The sequence below is a fragment of the Eptatretus burgeri genome, chromosome 11 (genome assembly GCF_056783735.1).
Source record: "Eptatretus burgeri isolate ZD-2024b chromosome 11, Ebu_testis_v1, whole genome shotgun sequence".
Lineage (NCBI taxonomy): Eukaryota > Metazoa > Chordata > Myxini > Myxiniformes > Myxinidae > Eptatretus > Eptatretus burgeri.
This window is the reverse complement of record NC_140971.1, coordinates 62,670,086-62,692,585: the sequence shown is the minus strand read 5'-3', so window position 1 is coordinate 62,692,585 and position 22,500 is coordinate 62,670,086. Positions and strand designations below refer to the sequence as shown.

The following is a 22,500-nucleotide window of genomic DNA, read 5'->3' as shown; positions in this document are numbered from 1 at the left end:
TCTGCTGAATGTTCAGAAGCTGTTGCTAGCAGCCTCGCCTGTTCTAGTTCTGAGGATGAACAAGAGAGCAGGGTTTCAACTGATCAAATACACAAAGGAGTGTCCCATGCAAATGAGCTGGATGTTTTGGCTGGGTCCCGCAAATGCCAACACCTGCTTTTTCCATCCACTATATGCGGATGCCTGTCAAATCAGAATAATCATCCTGAGAAATAATATTATGTGGTAATAAAGCATCAACCGGTAGTTTATAAGTATTGGCGGAAGAAAGAAAAGCTGTCAGGGGACAAATCCGAAGCAAATCTGACATCTATGCCACGGTTATTTGTTGGCAGCAAACACTGTGTCCGCCTTGATTCTAACTGCTCAGTATTCAAAACACTTTCCAAGGCTTTGTTTTAGTTCCAAAGCAAAGAAGAAAAGCATGTTGCTACAAAGGATGGAGTTGTCCGCAAGAAGAACAATTTCAGAATTGCGAAGCAGTATTATTATTATTATTATTTTTATTATTTTTTTTTTTAGCAAAAACAAATCGTCATGGGCATCCAAATCACGGTTGTACCATTCTCACCCAGGGTTCCGTCATCCAAACATCAAACTCGCTGGCACAGTTGTTGATAAGGTCTAGAATGCCCAAGGAGAAGAGAAGAGGGCCTCGAGGATAGCCCTGCTGCACGCCTTCCATCAAACTCAACAGAAGATCCCTGAAGTGCAAAGTTGATTGTTTGGAGTATGCTTGCCAAACAAAGTTGAGAGGGGAAGTGAGTGTCTTTGTTGATTAAAAAAAAACAAAAAAACAACAACAACAACATCACGCCAAATCATGTTGAACGCATTCTTGAAATCGATATTTATGGCTTTTCCTTTCAATTGGGAGTGGCTGATGAATCTTCTACATGTGTGTGTGGCCACTTCTGCCCTCGAAGGTAGACCGATGCCCAAATGGTGAGTGAGTAAAAAATTTGTAGAGCAAATGGTGGACAATTTGTTTATGCACACTTTGCTCGTGAGGTATTTCTACGATATTCCAATTGCAATTGGCCTTATACCACCATCCAGTTTGGACAGTGTCAAGAGAGTAGCCCCAAAGAAGAATACACGCACATTTTCTGGCATGTTGCCACACAAAATGATATTTTTACTGGTCTTCACAATTGCATCCAAAAGTTAATTGTCATATCATCGACGGACTCAGCTGTCTGGTCTTTCAGGTCTTGGTACCACCAAACCTGTCCAAGTATACCACGGAACCATTTTAAAACTTTTTTAAAATAAAAAAATGGCTCTTATTGGCCCTGTCTGCGACGGCCATGCTTGTCGAGATATCTCCCCGAGAAGGTGGAGGTGGCAGTGACGAATCGGCGTGAGATTCCAGATGCTTATCTTGCAGTTTCCGTACCACGTCAAGTGACGGTTCTGTGATCGATGCATCTGATAAAACTATCCTCACCAACCCCCTCTCCAATGTCCCGCACCAAAATCGGAGGTGAAACTGGTGATGCAATTGATCGAGTGGACAATTTCCACTTTGTATTTGAATGGCCATTCAACGGAAGTGCTTTGGAAGCGGCACCGTGAGAAGAGGAAATGCAAATTTGTTGATTTACAACAGAGGCCAGTGATGTCGATTTTCCTTTTTTTTTTCTGCCATGGCCGGCGCTAGCAAGGCAAGCTCTTGGGAAAGAAAAAAGTTTTTCCCAAGCCTCTGAGGAGTTTTCATTAATGGCATTGCTAAGTATATCCGTGGGAACTTTTGCTACTTGGATTCTAGATGATTTCGGAACATGCTTCAAAATAGAAACACTTGGGGGGGGGGGTGGATTTTTGGTTGCATACTGGATTGATTTGTGGTGTTCACTGAGGAAACCTTCTGCCTGCAGCATGGGCCATTCCCAGTATTCAATTAATCCATTTACCTTCTGGTGAGTTTCACACAGTGAAGATGAAACCAATTCGAGCAAATGTCACAATAAATCTACCGGCACCACCGTGACTTGCTGTCGTTGAGGCTGCATTTTTGGCAAAATGACGTATTGTTGTTTTTGTTGTTAATGATGGGGCAACGTCGTTGTGAGTATTGATACCGGTTGTTTTGCTGCCATTCACAGAGTAGAAAAATATCTCGCCGCACTGCATGCCGTCATGTCATGTATGTTGGTGCCGTTGGCTCTGCCGTATTGCTGTTGTTGTTGTTGATGTTGCTGCTGTTAGCACTGCAGGCAGCCTCTATGCTGGCCAACATGCTGTTATGGTTGCTGTTAGTACTGCTAGCGGTCTCCACACTGGCCGACGTGTGATTGGTGTTGTTGCTATTCGCGCTGCCGGCAGCCTAAACGCTGGCCGACATGCCGTTGTTGCCGTTAGCATTGCGAAATATACGTACAAATCAAAATTCACTGGCTCTAAAAGTATTCAGCCCCTGAGGTCAGTAGTTGGTGGAAGCACCTTTTGCAGCAATGACTGCCATATGAGTATTCTTCGGTAGGTCTCCACCAACTTGACACAGTGAGATTGTGAAATCTTTGCCCATTCTTCAGGTGAAAATTTCTCTTGTTCTGCCAAGTTTGACAGAGATCATTGATGGACTGCAATCTTCAAGTCTCGCCACAAATGTTCAATCTGGTTGAATCAGGGCTTTGACTGGGCCACTCAAGAACATTTTTTTTTCTTATTTAGCCACTCCATTGTTATGTGGCTTTAGCTTTGTGTTTCTGATTATTGTCCCGCTGATATGTAAATCTCTGACCCAGTTTCACATTCATGGCTGACTCGAGCAGGTTTTCATCAAGGATTCTCCTGTACTTTGCTCCGTACATTGTCCATTCTATCCTGACAAGCTTGCCAGTCACTGCTGATGAAAAGCAGCTGCATAACATGATGCTACCACCACCATGCTTAACCGTAGGGATGGTGTTGGCTTGGTGATGTGCAGTGTTTGGCTTGCATCAGATGTAACACTGAATTTCAACCAAAAAGTTCAATTTTAGTCTCGTCTGACCACAAAACTTTTTTCTACATTCCTGCAGTATCATTAAGATGCTTTTTCGCAAACTCCGTACGAGCTTTTAGATGTCTTTTTCAGTAATCACTTCTTTCTTGCCACCTGTCCATGCAGGCCAGCTTTGTGAAGGGAATGAGATATTGTTTGGATAACCTGATCTGGGTAGAGCTTGGGTGGTATGATACGTCTTCCACTTCTTAATGATGGATTTACCATACTCAAAGCGATAATGAGTGACGTTGAAATCTCCTTATAACCCTCTCCTGAATGGTGCTTCTCCACCACTTTATGTCTGACTTCTTTCAAAAACTTGGTCTTCATGTGTTGCCTTGTTGGTTGACCAAGTGAGTTGCACCTTAAACCTCCTTGGATAAGTGGGGGAGATTAATTTTTAAGTTAAACCACTGATTGCATACAGGTGAAACCGATTACACTTATTTTGTAACCTTTCAAACAAATAATTTGCTCTTGAAGTGATTTATAGTTAATTAGGCAAAGGGTTTGAATACTTATGCAGCAAAGAATTATCTGATTTTCTCTTAATCGAACTTATTCACATTTTCTCAACATTTTTTTTTTAGTGTTATCACTTAAGACTAGTTTGTGAAAACTCCATATTATGTTTAGTTTGATTTGAAAGCATCATGAAATAAGCTCAGGTGACATCGAAATGTGAAAATTTTGGAGGGAGGGTGAATACGTTTGCACACCACTGTATGTATCACCAATACATATACATATGTTCAGTAATTTCTACAAGTGGTTTTTAAATCATATAAGCTGGCCACCCCACGTGATGTACAAGTTTTCAATCCCAGTCATGTTTTAAAGACATTCCTTGCAACGGTTCTCTTGCTTTTGAAAGTACAGTGTTTAAATAAGCGTTCATGAACAAGCCTATCTTCCTTCCTGAATAAAAAGATTTTAAAACGAAACATTTTCAAAAACATACGATAACAAAGATTCAAGTTTATCAGAACACATTAAATTTTCCAGCAAAATACATTTGATACGTGAGAGCTTTCGCTGAACGGTTGGCATACTAGTTTGTTATACTGCATTAAGTGATGTCAGAGCTTTAACAAGATGATACCTGAATACTCAAACTGAATATAACCGAGTGGCAACTACCATTGCAGACATCAATTTGAGACCGACCTGGGATCACTTATCCTTGCGACTGACATCACTCGGCAAAACGACTATTTGAGCAGCTTTCGTTCTCACCTGGATTCTAACGACCTTTCCTTGGCCAATGTGAAGCACCGCCATTTGGTGCTGCAGGTGTGTTTCATTACGTCCGAACTTTCTGGGTTCAGTTGAGAAACTATTACTCAGCCTGTTTGTGGGTCACAAAAACCATGTTGTGCAGGGATTGCACCGGGAATTGGGAAAACTTCAAAGCGATATTTTGTGCTTGTGTGTAAACAACCTTTTTTCTTTTCTGAGAATTTTATTCTGCACTTTGCATCCATCGCACAGATTGCCCTCAAATGTGCAGACATCTGCAACCCATGTCGGATGTGGAATATCAGTAAACGCTGGAGCGAGCGTGTTTGTGAGGAGTTCTTCAATCAGGGTGAGTAGTATGGTGAACCTGACAAGCACGTAGAGTGGCAAGGGTACAAACAAAACCAGGAAGGGGGGGGGGGGGTACTGTGAAGCAATTGTGACAAGGAGAAACTGATTTTTTTTTTACCTTCACCACCAAAGGTGAAGGACGTTATGCTTTCACCCCTTTCTGTCTGTCTGTTTGTTTGTGTGCATGATATCTCAAAAAGTTGTGGACAGGTTGGGTGTGTGACAAAGACGAACTGATTAGATTTTGGTGAAGATCCGGATGCGGATCTGATAATTTTTTTTTAGTGATTCTTCACCATTGAGATTAAGATTGGGCTAAAACGATATTTAACACGATATCTCAAAAATTTGTGGACGGATTCGGATGCTACTTGGTGGACACATTGGGTGTATTGGCAAGGACTAATTGATTTGATGTTGGTGAAGATCTGAATCCGGATCTGGATACGACTCCAATTTTTAAAGTGATTCTGCACCATTGAGAGATTAGGCTAAAAACGATATAGTACTGTATAGCATGATATTTCAAAAATGTATTGGGCCATATATGTTCGCGTAGATCAGACATTGCGTGGCAGAGGTTTGCGCACTACCAAGTGCCCTTCTAGTTTTTATTTTTTATATTATCATCCTTTTGTTCCTGCTCCCAACAGGTGATCTGGAAAAGAAATATAATGTGGATGTGAGTCCCCTGTGTGACCGGAGCACTCAAAACGTCCCAAATATCCAGATCAGTAAGTTTTATCAGCGTGCACAGTTCAGCACATAAATGAGTTTGTATAAACACGTAAACTGTATAAACTGTTTGTGCATGTATGATGTCTTGATACTTGATCACATTTCTTCAAAATGAAAGTTAAAGAAGGGGGAGGTGGAGGAAGGATATTTTGTTTTTAAATTTGGACAAATGGCCGAACATTGTAAGGAGCCATACTTTTGGTACTGATTTTAACTGCTGCCTCGGTTTTCTTCCAAACTACCATATCCAGGAGGTTGTTAGATCGACTGCCGATATATGGTACATATATAGATGCGTGCACACACACACACACACACACACACACACACACACACACACACACACACACACACACACACACACACTAGTTAGCTCTTTTTTCCATCTCAAATGTTAAAAACGTAAAACAAGTGATTAGATCGCCACCTCTTGGAAACATGTAGATAAGCTATTGAGTGCTTTGAGCGTTCCAAACCTTCAGCCCAGGCTAACACCAAGTTGTATGAGCTCTGTAAAAACTCCATTTATGAATCAAATTGTCAGCCTTGAACCACCTCATGTGTTTGTTGGAGGACCTTTCTTGAGCACAAGGATTTGTTTGACTTTTTATTTTAATGTTCAATCCTCCAATAGGAGGTACTTGAGGAACCTCTGGCTAAAAATGGTGGCTAATTCCTTATTCCATGACTACCTTCTATGAAGGTGGTTGTTTACAGTGTTGAGTCGGGCTGGGCGATATCTTAATATTATCGGCTAGATAACGATATTGAAAAAATATCAATGGCCAACGCGACTTTTCATAGTCGATGATATAATCTGCACATTCGATAATGGAAAATGTGGTGTGCGGTATCGTAAAGTGAAGAAGGAGACCTATTTTCATTGATTTTGGAAGAAGATCGACATGAAGGGTTCATTTTATCAGAACACGAGAGTTCGAGTACAAAGAAAAACAAGATATACGCAACATCATTTCCTCTTGATTCTCATGTGAATGGTGAGAAAACTTTGTCCCATCTCAGTTGCCAGTTCTCCTGCCTCATCATCAGGGTCTTTTCTTGAGAATCCTGAGCCTGTGCCTGAGGAGGAGAGACACAATTTGCACCAGGACATTCACATCTGAACTCCAACTCAGAACCCGTGCAGGGGAGCTTTTATCAAGACGGCAAAGCACGCATACAAAAAGCGCTGCCCCAAGGGCAGCTCACGTACATGCTGCCCTCAAAGCGCCAAACATCATTGTCAAACACAACACCGATTGCCCCTCCCCTATCACGGTCAATGCACATTTCATCCCCCCCCATGCCACCCATCATAAACAAAGAAAAAAACTTAAAAAAAAATAGATGAGCACAGGGGTGGTTGAGTGCTGGATGCCGGGATGACGTACACGTCCGTAGAGGTTGAGCGCAGCGTCAGATGTAATGATGTCCCAATAGTGTAGTAGATAGTAGAAAATCGTGCAAATTGTGATACAAGCATCAAATTTGGCATTTCTGTTCTGCAGGGCTTTCTAATCAAATCTGCCCAATTGGCCATTTGAAAATCCAAATTTTGAAAAATTTGACCAAAAAAAAAAAACTTCAAAAAAAAAAAGTAGTCACAGCTGGCTGAAATTCTTGAAGCGCAAGTGAACATCCCAGACAGAGAACCAAGGGGAGATGCAGTCATCATTGTTGGCTCAGCACTTATCAATGCCCTACCTCCATGCACTTCAAAGATATTTGATGACTATGCTAAAAAGACATCTTCCCAAAGGTGGAATCCTATGGTGCCAGGTACGAGAGGGTGGACGTAGCGTTTGATGTGTACAAGAAGTCAAATCTGAAGTCCGAGGCAAGGTCGAAAAGGGGGCAAGGAATCAGAAGAAGAGTGACAGGAACCAGTAAGACCCCAAGTAACTGGAGAAGCTTTCTTCGAGATGACAGCAACAAGACTGAGCTGTTTCACTTCCTTGCGGAAAAGATGTGTGAAGCACAGACGACAAGCACAGTCATTGTCACAAAAGGAGAAGATGCCATTAGCAACACAAGGAAGTCACTGGATGCTGTGTCTCCATGTTGTCATGAATAAGCTGACACTCGAATATTTGTACACGCCACGGATGTAACGACGGATGGTAGCAAGTCCGTTATCATTCAGGCTAATTACACGGACGTACTAGTCATAGCAATATCTGCACTGCCATCCTTAGAGGAACTAGGTCTTGAGAACATGTGGATTGCCTTTGGCCAAGGAGCCAAGGCACGATGGATTCCAGTCCATGAGGTAGTTTCTGCAATAGGGCCTGAGAAAGCTAGAGGGATCCCATACTTCCATGCGTTCACTGGATGTGACGTCGTGTCTGCCTTCCGCGATAAAGGGAAGAAAACTGCATGGCAGACTTGGAACGTCTTTGATGATGTTTCTGAAACATTCACCAATCTCAGCCAGCATCCAACATTGATTCGTGATCTTGACTTTTTAGAAGTTTTTTTTTTTTTTTTTTTCAAATTTTTCAAAATTTGGATTTTCAAATGGCCAATCAGGCAGATTTGATTGGAATCCCCTGGAGAACAAATGTGCCAAATTTGATGCTTGTATCATCATTTGCATGATTCCTCTCAAAAATTGCTGTTATCTGCCCCACTACAAATAATAGAGTGCGACAGGTATGGATAAATCCAGCTGCTTAAACATACAGTATAGATGAAGTCTGATTTCAGTCACAGCGACTTCTTCGCCACTCTTCAAAAGGGTGATTAATGTTCAGAAATACCCATTATGATGTTGTTTTTGTATGACGAAGACACAAACACTGCTTTCAATGAGAGCACACAAAAGTGTTCACATCAATTTCAGGACAGATTACATGATGATAAACAGCTATACCTATTTGAGCTATTACGCAGTGGGTCATCATTGGGGTTATATAAACACCGATAGTGTGAACCCCCCCCCCACCAACTCCCACCAAGCACCAGCTATCGCTGCTGGGTGGTCGCACTGCATTAGCATAAGCGATTGCGCAATGTCAATATATTGCGAGTTCATCAATATTTTAGGGGATGATGATAAACAAGCAAAAATTATCAATATTGCCCAGCCTAAGTGTTGAGCCAAAACTTGAAATTGGGCATCATTTTTCTCCTCGTTAAAAGGTAACCTGCAGTAAGCAGTGGTCTGATTACCTCCGCCACCGAAGGTGTTTTCACCACTTTGTCTGTTCGTTTGTGTGCAGGATATCTCAAAAAGTTGTGAACGGATTCGGATGAAATTTGGTGGACAGGTTGCGTATGTGACAAGGACAAATTGATTCAATTTCAGTGAAGATCCGAATCCGGATCTGGAAACGAGAATTATTTGATTTTTTTTTAAAGTGATTCTTCACCATTGAGAGATCGAGCCAAAAACTATATATAGCATGATATTTGAAAATGTATTGGGCTCAATATGTTCTCGTCGATCAGGCATTGAGTGGCGGAGGTATGCGCTCAACCAAGTGCCCTTCTAGCTAAGTCATGTGATCTGTCTGTTGCTCTGACCCCCATTGCCCTTTAAAAAGTAGATCGAGATATGTCTCATATCACCTGGATAATTCATTATGAAGGGTGTTGGATATTCAGAACGTGAACCTCAGCTTGTTCTTTTGACTCAGCCCAGAGCTGATGACATTTTTTTCTGAACACGTATTACATTTGTTTAATTGCATTTTACCAGCAAGAGCTTGTGAACACAGTTGCTTATAAACTAAAGGGAATTGGCCCTTTGTTGCTGTTGACATCTCACAGGATGACAAATTCTCACACACTTCTGAGTTTCTCCCTTTATATTTTCACCCCCACTCCCCATTCCTCCCTTTACAAAGATTTCATGACCTACGTGGTGGAACCGTTGTTCGTGGAGTGGGCACGGTTCACAGGGTATACACTGCTCTCACGTACCATGCTTGCGCATATGCGCCTGAACAAAGCCAGTTGGTGCAGCTTGCAGAATCAGGCGACACCTATGGCTGAAGGACACAGAAGTGATGAGGACACAGACAACGATGACGAAGATGAGAAGGTCCAACTTTTTTCGTCACTCTAAATTTCAATGCAGATGGAACTCGTCAACCCAATTGTTACGTCCTGTTGACCTGCTCTACTGATGACTGGGTTGGGGGAGGGTTAAAGTAGTAAGAGAGTTGCTTCTCAGCAAGATATCCTTGGTGTGCTGACCTTGTTGCCTTGTCGTTGTTTTAAAAAAAATTTTTAAAGCAAAAATTCAGCATCGCTCTTGCATCACGAGACTTATAACCTTCTTGCCACAGCCTTCCAAAATCATTCATCTCCCGTAAGACTCATTACACTCCCAATTCAGAAACTACTGCAAGGTTTACTTTTGTGATGGAGGACTACTTTTTTTTTTCTTCCTTTTACGCGGAAATAAAAGAAATTCTTAAAAAGGAAAGAAACAAATCGCGATGTGAGAAACTTGAAAAATGTTCTTGTGGATTGACATTCACCATCAGGCTTACCTCAGATTTGCTTGCTTGAAAATGGTATTTTGAGGCTTTTCGTTTTTACTTTTACGCCGAGCCGAGCCCGGCACAATGATAGCTCTGTACAGAGGAAATGCTGTGAACATTGTGCGCTTCCCTCCTTTCAATGCAAATCTCCTCATGTGTGGATGTTCAAGCAGGGATATTGGGTCTTTACGCCTATTTATTTTTGTTGTTTCTGGAGTCAAAATATCTCTTATGAAGTTGCTTTGCAAAATATTTTAAGTGTTAAGTCGAAATCTTTCTGCTCTCCTCTCGATTCCGGCTTTATTCGCAACGATGGATGACGTTTCCTTCTTCCTTCCGGGCAGTTTCTCTTCAAGGCTAAAGCGTAGCCTTTTTTTTCTTTTTTTTTAATACACGTTTGGCCCAGATTCATAGATCATTCTGCACGTGTGTGCGGTGAAGCTTCCTGGTGGACAAACTTGAGTTAAATGGCTATGTTGAGCCATCGGTACAAAATCCCTCAGGTACAAAATGGAGGTACGTGCAAACTGTCTTGGGACGGCCATATAAGGGGTAGGCCACGGCGCAGGAACTTCGCCGACACTGCTCAAAGCGATGCATGATGTCGGTGTATTCCATGTCTTAGAAAAGCTTCGCGTTCGTTGGATGTAAATAAGATGTATTCATGCACTCCTTGCCCTTACAGTATTGTCAGGAGCGGTCATTGCAGATGGACGGGCGCAAACTGGGCTCGTGTGTGTGTGTGTGTGTGTGTGTGTGTGTGTGTGTGTGTGTGTGTGTGTGTGTGTGTGTGTGTGTGTGTGTGTGTGTGTGTGTGTGTGTGTGTGTGTGTGTGTGTGTGTATGTGGGGGGGGGGGTGCTGGGGTGGGAATAAATAAATAAATAAAAGGGAGCCGTTGTATTTCTACAAAAAAAGAGCTTTTCTCCTTGTTTGGGTAGAGTTCAAACTTTACAGCCTTTTGCCAATTCCCTTTTTTGGTACTTTAGCGTAGTACATTTAGGAGCGGAGTGGGTTCTTACTATTTTATATAATTTAAGTGATAGGACTGGTTATATCAGCCTTAAAGCATGAAGGTTAGAGGTTAGAAATCCCAGCATTCTTATTTACCCTGACTTAACTTGTTTCGAATTTGAAATGCAGTATTGCCTCGGGATAAGTGTTCATCACATTGCTGCGGAATGAGTTGAAAAGTCACAGTTTAGCTAGTTTTGTTGTTTATCGAGCAAGGCACCATCCGAGACCGTTTTCATTGCAAAATGATTGAACACCGAATCAGCATCTTCTCCTTATACCCCACCGTCCCAGTTTGAAACCGAAAAGGCGAGACAATTCAGAAACTCTCTGCGAATACATCTGGCCATTATTTTCTTTAACCTATGCATACATGGAAAAGTCTCTTGATTTTAAAAATCTCTAACCTTTGGGGTTTTTTTTTTTTGTTTGTTTGCTAGAATTCCACTTAACTTTGATTGGGGTAAAGAACTGTATAAAATGTACTTATTGTGGACGATGTGCCCTTTGGGCATGCTGGGTAACCTTGTTTTCAATTGTTATACTGACAGGTGATTTTTATTGAATGAAATTAAAAACACATTGAAAAAAAAAAACTTTTCTTTTGTGATGGATTATATACATTCAAACAGTAACATTGATGGGTACAGGAAATGAGAATGCATGTGTGGCATTTTGTAACATTACCGGAGGTCACATAGTACTCGCTTCGACGATTCGAGCACATACCACAAATCGCTGTACATCGCGTCGTGCCGCTAGAACTATAATCTGTCAGTAGAGGCTTCTTTTGTTTTTTTTTTCTTATTGCACAAAACATACTGCTGTAGGTACTGAGCAAGAGGTGAAATGACAACACACACACGCACACACAAACAAGGATCCTGTCCAAACTCCCAACACAGCTTGTATTGCAAAGGAGGGGTTTTTTTTTTGGTTTTTTTTCCTTTGCCTTCGTCTAAAGCTTTGCCAGTCGACAAACGGCAACACTGCACCAAAGCATGGATTTGCACACAGGAATTTTAAATACAATAAAACTTTGTCATGTGGTGATTATAAATTTAAACAGGGGAAGTGTAAGGTGGGGTGTGGAGGGGTCGAGGTTCTATTTATTGCTCCGATTTCGTTCCCTCAGATGCTGAAAACTTGTGCCTTGCCACTTTTGTGATGAGCTGGACCGGGTCTTTCGCAGACTCCTCCACGCGTGCCAGCTTGCCAGAGATTTGCCGTGATGACCTGCAACGATACGGCATCACTTTCATAAACATTACTCCCTTTTGTTACAGAATGCCTAATGACATGATGCAGCATCTCACGTTTGATGGAACCAAACGATGTCCAATGTAATTCACTCAGGACTGCTCACCACGTCTGGGCACGAGGGCCTACAGTATTCAGGTGCGATGGGAAGCTTGCTGAGGGCTGTGGACCCGGTACTTTTGTTGGCGGAGCCCGCATGTCTTCATCTTCGCTGTCATCGCTCTGATTGTCCGAGCCGATGAGCCAAGAGAGCCCGCTCGATTCCGCTGGAGCGTTTGGGGGGCACCTCAGTGGCATTGAAGCTGGGATGATTCCTGCCCACCCATAACACGTCAGTAATACAGCTGACAAAAAACTACTCCCGTTTTGACAGAACTAGGACAGTAACATAAAAAAATGAGCAGCCATTAAAAGGAGTAAATCTGCATAATTTTCAAAATGCATTCTGTCAGAAAGTGTCATAATAATTTGATCGATGCAAGCACAAAAAAGGCCCTGCACACTAATTAAGCTTATGCTCTCTTTTGAAGTCTGTCCTTTAAAGCAAGACTTGATAATGACAGATTCTGCCGCATGCAAACTGGGGGAGCCAATGTCACCAATCGATATGAATTAAAACTAGATGATCAGAAATCCATTTAGATTAGAATGCAGAAGCGATCAAATTTGGTTCCACGTCCAGCGTACAAAGAAGAGAGAAAAGGAAATTCCGACACACACCCTCCTTGCCGGCGATGATCAGAGCGATCTGTGCACGCAGCTTTGCCAGCTCTTGTTCCAGTGAGGGTGGCCGGAACTCTTCCGTAAGAGGCATGTTCACACTTCCGAGCCGCCCACGAAAGCATGGCGATGAGAACACCTTCCGTAAGCAAGTCATCGAGCTGGCTCGCCGGTTTTGCTTGCCCGGACGGACCTCAGACCTGCGGCGAACCCATCAACCTGTTCAGTGTCTTGTAGACCAGTTGGTTCTACAATAATCTGGAGGGAGTAATATGAAGCCTTGCGTTTTGATATTCATACATGTGCGGTCCTGGCATTTTAACAAGCAATTATTTTGCAAGTTGGACCAAACTATTTGCAGCAAACTAAACGCATGTATGGATACACAGTCATAGGAACTTGTTTTCAGAAGAAAATAATCAGCAATGTCAACTTGCTGCTTTGGTTAAGGAGACATTTCCAATTAGAAATCTGAAAAGTTCCAAATAAGTTGGGAGGAAAGCTCAAGTGATAAAGATGGTCTTTACAAGAACAACTTTTTTGCTGCTTATTACAAATCCCTGATATTACCTTTAATGTTTACCAGTGCCAGTAAGGGTGGTTGGAACGCTTCCAGAAACCTGGAAAGAATCTCTTTGGATAGGGTAATCGAGGAAAATTCAGTTAAGTTTCTCGTCATGCTCGCCAAGTGGCTGAAGCACTCAAGCAGGTACTCCATTCAAAACTATTGATAAGGAACGGCTGGCTCAGCAAGTGCTAGCTAGATGCTCAGAAGCTGAACACACCCCATGTGTTCCAGGTTTTAAATATGCAAACAACTGTTTTGCTTAATGAGGCTGGCATTCCCTCCAAGTACAAGGTTTTGCAGCAACTTTTATTACCCTCACCATTTATGAGATACAGAATCGTACGTAATTTAATTTACTTTTGAGCTACTGAGTCTGGGTTTGATTCTTGACTAAAAACTGTCTGATTGGCAAAAACTGTCGCAGGAAGGGCGTTGAATCGACGAGTGTGCCGTCACTCGGAGGGATGCAAAGCTGGGTCTCCCGTCTGCTAGGATTAATCTGTGGACGTTAAATCCCACGTTGTCTTTTGACAAAGCATAGATGAGTTATCGCTGGTACCCTGGGGAAAATTACAAATGCCGAGCCGAAAGGCGCTGTCACACCTTGACGATTTAGCCAGCAATGGCAACGTATAAAAATGTATGCAAAACGTTGGCGTACGCTGAAATTTTGCTGTTTTTTAAAAAAGTTTTTGGCGTATTCATAACGAGTTGGTCGTATGCATAACATATTAGTAACGTACACAGAACATTTCGTTGTCTTATAGATAACTTATACCAACAAATGATTAGCGTGTTGTCGGCGTTCACAACCTATGCCCAACGATAGTCTAACTTAGGCATAGTGCGCTGCACGTATCGCCGACGATCACATGGCGTAGCCTATTAAAAAGCTGCCGCTCGCCGATTCAAATCATAACCGCCTGAGAATTGGAAGTGTCAACATCGCAGTCACACCTTGATGATTTAGCCAGCGCATGCCGACCTCTGAAAAATGTGTCTAAAACGCTGGGACAAGTCGAATACGTTATGGGTAAGTTTGGTTTACGTGAAGAGCACGCTGAAAAACGATGAAGTACGCTGTCATACATCGTAGTACGTCTAGTACGTCGTGAAATTTCAAGCATGCTGAAAATTTTATGACGTACTCGCTGTATGGCTCACACGTTCCACTACGCTGGGAATAAGTTGTAGGCACGATATGCGATTGTTGACACATGTCGACACAAGTTCCTTATAAGTTACTCATCCATCGAAACACGTCGAGGTAATGTTTAGCATACCTGAAACTTATTTTCTCCGTCAAGGCACGTTTTATTTTTTTCTCCTTGGCTCCGTGACGAAATATCTGAAGTTGTTGTTTTGTTTTTTTTAGTCTATCACGAATTTTAAAATATATTCGAACATTTGCTTTGAAGTTTCGACGTCGACGTGACAATATCCTCAAACAGAAAATATTCACAGAGGAGGAACTAAGAATAAGACATGAGCATACTGAAGAGGCAATCGGACGTGACTTAACGGCACGTGACGAACTATCGGAAGTTATTGTTTTTTTTTTTGTTTTGTTAACGCTGCCAATACGCCATGAAACGGTAGCTGTAAATTAGAAACACTTCAGTAAGATCTATGGTCGCCCGGAAGACGTCAATCAAATACGTCTACATACGTCAATATGCGTTGGAGGTATGTTACACATAGGTTCAAAGCATGTTACTCATAGGTTAGAAATAAGTTTTGGGTACGCTAAGCATTACCTCGACGTGTTTCGACTTATGAGTAACTTACAAATAACGTGCCTCGACGTGTGTCAACGATCGCATAACGTGCCTACAACTTATGGCCAGCGTAGCGGAACATGTGAGTCATACGCTGGCATACGTCGTAAAATTTCAAGCATGCTAAAATTTTAGGACAACCGCAAAGTAAAACGATGAAGCCAGCATACTACGATGTATGGCAGTGTTTTTCAGCGTGCTCTTAATGTTATCAAAACTTAAGCCACTGTCACACCTTGAGGATTTAGCCAGCATATGCCGATTTATGAAAAATTTGTCTAAAACGCTGGCACACGTCGAATACGTAATGGGTATGTTTTGTATACGTTAAGACCACGCTGAAAAACACTGCCATAAGTCTTAGTACGCTGGCTTTAAACGTTGTACTTTTAGGTTGTCCTCATTTTTGCATGCTTGAAATTTTACGACGTATGCCGGCGTATGACTCACACGTTCCGCTACGCTGGCCATAAGTTGTAGGCACGTTATGCGATCGTTGATACATGTTACTTGTAAGTTACTCATAAGTCGAAACACGTCGAGGTAATGTTTAGCGTACCCGAAACTTATTTCTAACCTATGAGTAACGTTTTGTAAGCACGCTACACTAACGTTGTTCACACTTCGCAACACGTTACTTGAAAAAGACGTAGATGTATTTGACGTCTTCAGGATGACAACAGAACTTAATGAACGCGTTTCTAACTTCCAGATACCGTATAATGGCGTATTGGCAGCGATTAGGGGAATTGGTAGATAAAAAGGGGCTTTGCAGGAAGAACCCGTCTTTTTTTTAGACTTCATGGTGAGTAGATGTCCATGTCATTCCGAGAGATGGAGGATACGGCAACGCTGAGACGACAATACCTACCTGTCCTCGAACATCAACATGACCTCATCGAGTTGACACTGCACCAGATGCGTACCAATAGAGCCGGGAGAAGAAGACGTGAACGGAGGAGAAGGAACCGGGTGAGACGATGGATCGGGAAGCGACGCCATTACGGCATATATGACCAGCTCATGGTGGAACTCCGGAACGAGGACCATGCATCCTTCACCAACTTCCTGCGAATGCCCCCAGCGATGTTCGACGAGCTGCTAGCCAGAGTGGGTCCAAGGATAACCAAGCATTATTATTAAATCATTTCAATAGTCCAGTGGAAGCGATTTAACTCGTTCAATGGAAACGATTTCAATTGCCGAGCACCAGCGTCCAAAAACAATAGGCGAGTGACAGCCATTTATTAAAAGTGAAGTTGCAGCCTATGAATAGAAAACCTCACGTAATCGTCGACGATACGCTGTCACGCTATGCATACGTTAGAGTGGTTGGACTATCGTTGGGCATAGGTTGTGGACGCCGAAAACAAGCTAATCAATCGTTGGTATAACTTATGTATAAGTTATCGAAGCGGTCTGTGTTCATTACTAGTACATTATGCATTTGTCCAAGTCGTTTTGAATACTTTTAAAACTGAAACAAAAAAATAGTTCATCGTGGGAATGAGAAAAAAAATTAGCCGAAAAGAACATCGAACAATGGTGCAAAGTGGTATCCGATTCGTGGACGCAACGAGGATCCATCATCACCCACACCCTCCCCATCACGCTCACCTACTACTATTGACATGGACATACTACTACTACCAACACTACTCCTACTACTGACACGCACACCTACTACTACTGATACTACTGACATTGACTCAACATGGAGTCTGGAACACTGACGGGTTCCTCTTGTGAAGCCTATTTGTATATACCAATTCCCCTAAATGCTGCCAAATCGCCATTATACGGTAGATGTAAGTTAGAAACGCGTTCATTAAGTTCTGTGGTCGTCCGGAAGACGTCAATCAAATTCGTCTACATACGACAATATGCGTTTGAGATACGTTACACATAGGTTCAAAGCACGCTACTCATAGGTTAAAAATTAAGTTTCGGGTATGCTAAACATTACCTCGACGTGTTTCGACTTATGAGTAACTTACAAGTAACGTGTGTCCGACGTGTGTTAAGGATCGCGGAGCGTGCAGAGAACTTATGCCAGCGTATGCGGAACTTGTGAGCCATACTTCGAGTACGTTGTAAAATTTTCAGCAAGCTTGAAATTTCACGACGTACTAGATGTACCACGGAATATGACAGCGTACTTCATTGTTTTTCAGTGTGCTCCTAACGTATACACAACTTACCCATACCGTATTCGACGTGTCCCAGCGTTTTACACACATTTTTCATAGGTCGGCATACGCTGGCTAAATCGTCAAGGTGTGACTGCGATGTTGACACTTCCAATTTTCAGGCGGTCATGATTTAAATCGGCGTGCGGCAGGTTTTTAACAGAGAATGCCACGAGTTCGTCAGCGATACGTGCAGTGCGCTATGCCTAAGTTAAACTATCATTGAGCATAGGTTGTGAACGCCGACAGCAGGCTAAGCATTCGTTGGTATAAGTTATCTATAACACAACGAAACGTTCTGTGCCCATTACTAATATATTATGCATACGACCAACACGTTATGAATTCGACCAAAACTTAAAAAAAAAAAAACTTAAAACTTCAGCGTACGCCAACGTATTACATACATTTTTATACGTTGCCATTGCTGGCTAAAACGTCAAGGTGTGACAGTGCCTTTACCCATAACGTATTCGATGTGTGCCAGCGTTTTAGACAAATTTTTCATAAGTCGATATACGCTGGCTAAATCGTCAAGGTGTGACAGCGCCTTAATGTGAAGGGGCAGTGCATCAGCGGCACAGACGCCACTAGAAATCGATGCAACCAATGGGCCAAATTGATAATATAATCACGGTCCAAACTGTGCATTCACAAACAAACAACTAAGATGCCCTCTTGTGCCACCTGCAGGCAAAAACGTGTACAACAGATCATGAGCAATGCTGTGTGCACAAACAAGAAACAAGCCCAAACGCTTCAACAATCTTCTCTGCCGCAGGACTAGTAGCTTCATTAAAGGAGTTTACCAAAAGTAAACCTGCCTCAAAATTAAGCTCAATAATGAAAAAGTCTTTTGAACAACATTTTACAGATGGTGTAGTGGAAACAAGATGCAATTTTAAACTCTCACCAGCTTTTAGTGAAAATTATGACTATAGTTTGAGGGAACTGCTGCTAGCTCTGCTAATGGGGAGGTGGAAAGAACTAATCCCTATGCCCGATGCGATGTCGGTCATATGTTGTGTTGTTCCACAATTTAGATTTTAAAATCCTATCCAGAGTAAATTGCGCCTAAATGTTTGCCATTTGCAACAACTGGTTTCCAACCCCCCCCCCCCCACCAAAAACCAATGCCAGACAAACCTGAGCCTGCTAAATGTTTCCCCTTCATCATCCACAATCCAAAGAACGTCAGCCAGTGATGGTGTGTCCGACTCGGGTTCTGGGTAGTTCTCCGAGGATCCAGGATCGGACTTTATGGTCTGTAGTCGAGTCTGCGTGACATACATATAACTCCAGCGACCTATTCGGCAAAGTTATTTTTTTATGTGCCGAGGAAAGAGGCCAATTTGCAACCATGTTCACTCTCCTCGGAGTTAATGGGGTAAGCAAAGGCCAAAAAAAGACTAAAAATGTCGAACATTTGTGAAAATTGATCGCTTGTTTCTATGAAGCGTCTTTCCAGGAGGATAGAGATCCAAAGCATACAACAATACTGATGTAAAACAGACACAAGATCTAACAAACAATGCATAACCCAAAGGATTGCCACACATTGTACTCATTACAAAAAAGGGTGTGATGTCAAAATTCCATCTGCAGGAGTTGCGCATGTACGGTGTATTAATAGAGGTGTTAGAAAAGAATCCCACACAAGTAAAAAATAAAAATGTAGTCTTGACAAGTTGTTCCCCCCCCCCCAAAGCCCAATTGACGTTTCATTAAGAATGCGTTCGATTTATTTGACGTACCCGGACACGCAATCGAAAGTACTGTACAGCTTTTGCATGTACATGGACGTGTGTTTGCGTCAGTTTGTTCGGTACTCCAGCTTGCTTTTTATGACATTTTGAGCAGCAATATATATATATATATATATATATATATATATATATATATATATATATATATATATATATATATGAATGCTTTTCCATATCATAATAAACCAGAACGGCACTCAGTTGAGCACAGACCTCTGCCAAGCTGATCAGTTTGTTTTGTATCCCACTGATAACCAGGATCTGCATCTGGACCTGAACCAAATTCGAATCGGCTTGTTCTTGTCACCCAGCCAACTCATCCACATGTGTCAACAACTTTTTTGAGATATCATGCCTCATATCATTGTTGGAACCATCTCGATGGTAAAGAATCATTTAAAAGATTATTGGATCCTGATCTTCACAAATCTAATCAATTTGTCCTTGTCACACACCCAACCTGTCCACCAAATTTTGTCTGAATCCATAAGTGCCAACTTTAAAAGGTGTGTGTGTGTGTGTGTGTGTGTGTGTGTGTGTGTGTGTGTGTGTGTGTGTGTGTGTGTGTGTGTGTGTGTGTGTGTGTGTGTGTGTGTGTGTGTGTGTGTGTGTGTGTGTGTGTGTGTGTGTGTGTGTGTGTGTGTGTGTGTGTGTGTGTGTGTGTGTGTGGCCAAACAACAGATCAGCCTGTGTGATTTAAAGCCATTGTGATTTGAAAAAGTAAAAGCAGAAAACATCAGAAATTAATTTGGAATCGCTCTCTTACAGAAGTCTTGTGTTGCCACGTTGCCACCCTTCTCTTTCTGCCCTCACTCCACCATTTTTGCTGTATAATCTATCGGTAGAGGCTATGGCTCCTGGTGAAGCCCCAAGGACATGGTATACATCAGAGCACCTTAACATTAACAATGATATGACATAACAGTTGCTGGGATTTGAATGTTGGTATCCTAGCATCGTGAGACCTGTACTCAAAGGGGAATGCGAACCAAGCTGTCTTCCAGTTTCCCAAATAAAACTGAAATTTCAGTTTTGGGGCAGCCACCAATTTTTCGGCCAAAAACAGAGACTTCCATAACGCTGGGTGTAAAAATGGCAAGTTACACAGAGAATTTCCAACATGGTGGTGCAGAGGTAGTGACTTGGGCCATTTACCTTTGAGCTGCCCAGTGTGGGTTTAATTCCTGACCCCAGTATAAACTGCTGGATTGGTGCTTTGCATGCAGGTCATTGCAGCACAAAGTCTGCCATTACAAAGATGGACAATGTTGGACATTAAAGACACCACGGCGTATTTTATGAAGAGAAGGCGAGCTATGGCCGGCACTTTGAACCAACTGAACATCCCTGCCCAAATCATCTTCAGTCAAACGTGCTCAGCTGGTCCGTGAAAGTTGGGCCAAATATTTTTCTCCGCTGGCACGACAAGAAGTTGGGAATTATCGAGACCATTATGGTAGTTGGCGTAGTCATCGTATGCTGGCATTCATTGGTGGATGTTCAGGATCCCACGATGTCTTTTGACAAAGAGTAGGCGAGTTATCACCCGCACCCTGAACAAAGGAAAGAGCACCGAGAAAGACCTGTTCACACCAAACTCAGGAAAAGATGCGTAGTTATGAAATCAATGGATTACAACTTTCAGCAATGAGCTTACAATGATAAAATATTGTTTTTGAGAAGTATGAGATTCAGGCTAAAATATTACAGTTTAGTCCTTTTGGTGTTTTCATGTGAGCAGGGAGCCGATGATGCTGAGATTCTCGGTTCAAATCCTACATAACGATTCAATTTGTTCATTATGTTCGGATTGAAGATACATGTGCAAATGCATGTCTTACATACAAGCTCCTAAATAGGTCTTAGATTGTTTAAAATAAATAAATAATGAAACCCTTAAATCTCTTTTGGGTAATTTCACTTTGGGCCTGACACGATCCAAAAGCAAACTCTCCAAACCAACCGATTTGCATCCGGAACTGTCATGCACCACTCGGATCGGAACATGTTTTTCTGTGCATCAGAAGTTACCTCCTGCTGGAGAGGATCTACCTGGATATGCGCACGTGGAACGGGTTTGAGCGGAAGGTGTGAACCTATCATACGAACAATGCTCCTGGAGGGTCCACAAGACTTTTTATGTCCACCATCTTCTTCCTGTTTAAAGTACACCGTAAAAGAGTGGGGGGGGGGAAGGGGTGAAGGAAAAGGAGGGGGGAGGAAGGGTGAAAGTGGAAGAGAGTCGGGAGGAAAAGAAGGGGAGTTGGGGAAAAAATGTGGAGGGGAGGGAAGGAAGTTGGAGTGGGGAGAGAAAAGGAGAGGGGAGAGAGGAAAGAAAAGGGGAGGGGAAGAGAGAGGGGAGGGGGAGAGAGAGGGGAGGGGGAGAGAGAGAGGGAGGGGGAGAGAGAGAGGAGGGGGAAGAGAGAGGGAAGGGGGGGGAGAGAGAGAGGGGAGGGGAGAGAGAGAGGGGAGGGGGAGAGAGAGAGGGGAGGGGGGAGAGAGAGAGGAGGAGAGAGAGAGAGAGAGAGAGGAGGAGAGAGAGAGAGGGGAAGGAGGGAAGGAGGGATTGAAAAGGAGGATGGAGGGAGAGAGGGAAAAGGAGAGGGAGAGAAAAGGAGAGGGAGAGAAAAGGAGAGGAGAGAGAAAAGGAGAGGAGAGAGAAAAGGAGAGGGGAGAGAAAAGGAGAGGAGGAGAGAAAAGGAGAGGGGAGAGAAAAGGAGAGGGGAGAGAAAGGAGAGGGAGAGAGGAAAGAAAATGGGAGGGGAGAGAGAGGAGGGGGAGGGAGAGAGGGAGGGGAGGGAGAGAGGGGAGGGGAGAGAAAAGGAGAGGGGAGAGAAAAGGAGAGGGGAGAGAAAAGGAGAGGGGAGAGAAAAGGAGAGGGGAGAGAAAAGGAGAGGGGAGAGAAAAGGAGAGGGGAGAGAAAAAGAAAATGGGAGGGGAGAGAGAGGGAGGGGAGGGAGAGAGGGGAGGGGAGGGAGAGGGGAGGGGAGGGAGAGAGGGGAGGGGGAGGGAGAGAGGGTAGGGGGGAGCAGAGATTGAAAAGGAGAGGGGGAGAGAAAAGGAGGATGGAGGGAAGGAGGGAGAGAGGGTAGGAGGGACAGGGGGGAGGGGAGAGAGAAAAGGAAAGGGGAGAGAAAAGGAGAGGGGAGAGAAAAGGAGAGGGGAGAGAAAAGGAGAGGGGAGAGAAAAGGAGAGGAGGAGAGGGAAGGAGAGGAAAAGGGAAGGAGGGAGAGGGAAGGAGGGAGAGATGGAGTAGGGAGCACAGTTTTATACGACAATCAAGTCTTTTGACAACTACAAGGTCATTTCCAGTAGAGCTTGAATAAGGATAAACCCATGAGAAGCTTCAGCTTAAACTTAAATATCTCCTCGAAGGTACAACATTCCTTTGACGATG

At 43.0% G+C, this 22,500-nt stretch overlaps 2 protein-coding genes across 4 annotated transcripts in view; one reads left to right on the top strand and one right to left on the bottom strand.

Annotated features, from left to right (window-relative positions):
- Positions 1-11,859, top strand: part of LOC147017220 (high affinity 3',5'-cyclic-AMP phosphodiesterase 7A-like) — an 82,183-nt gene extending 70,324 nt beyond the window's left edge. For both annotated transcript variants that reach the window (XM_085846670.1, XM_085846669.1), the window contains exons 10-13: positions 4,141-4,285; positions 4,484-4,580; positions 5,236-5,316; positions 9,169-11,859. In XM_085846670.1, coding sequence (XP_085702796.1) covers positions 4,141-4,285; positions 4,484-4,580; positions 5,236-5,316; positions 9,169-9,389 — 544 coding nt within the window. In that variant the 3' untranslated portion in view covers positions 9,390-11,859. The remainder of the gene's footprint in view (positions 1-4,140; positions 4,286-4,483; positions 4,581-5,235; positions 5,317-9,168) is intronic.
- Positions 11,197-22,500, bottom strand: part of MTFR1L (mitochondrial fission regulator 1 like) — an 11,584-nt gene continuing 280 nt past the window's right edge. Inside the window, exons 2-6 of one of the 2 annotated variants that reach the window (XM_085846671.1) lie at positions 21,135-21,256; positions 18,484-18,614; positions 12,803-13,002; positions 12,189-12,396; positions 11,197-12,058 (exon numbers count right to left, since the gene is read on the bottom strand). In XM_085846671.1, coding sequence (XP_085702797.1) covers positions 11,932-12,058; positions 12,189-12,396; positions 12,803-13,002; positions 18,484-18,614; positions 21,135-21,256 — 788 coding nt within the window. In that variant the 3' untranslated portion in view covers positions 11,197-11,931. The remainder of the gene's footprint in view (positions 12,059-12,188; positions 12,397-12,802; positions 13,003-18,483; positions 18,615-21,134; positions 21,257-22,500) is intronic. The other variant, XM_085846672.1, reaches the window with a different exon arrangement.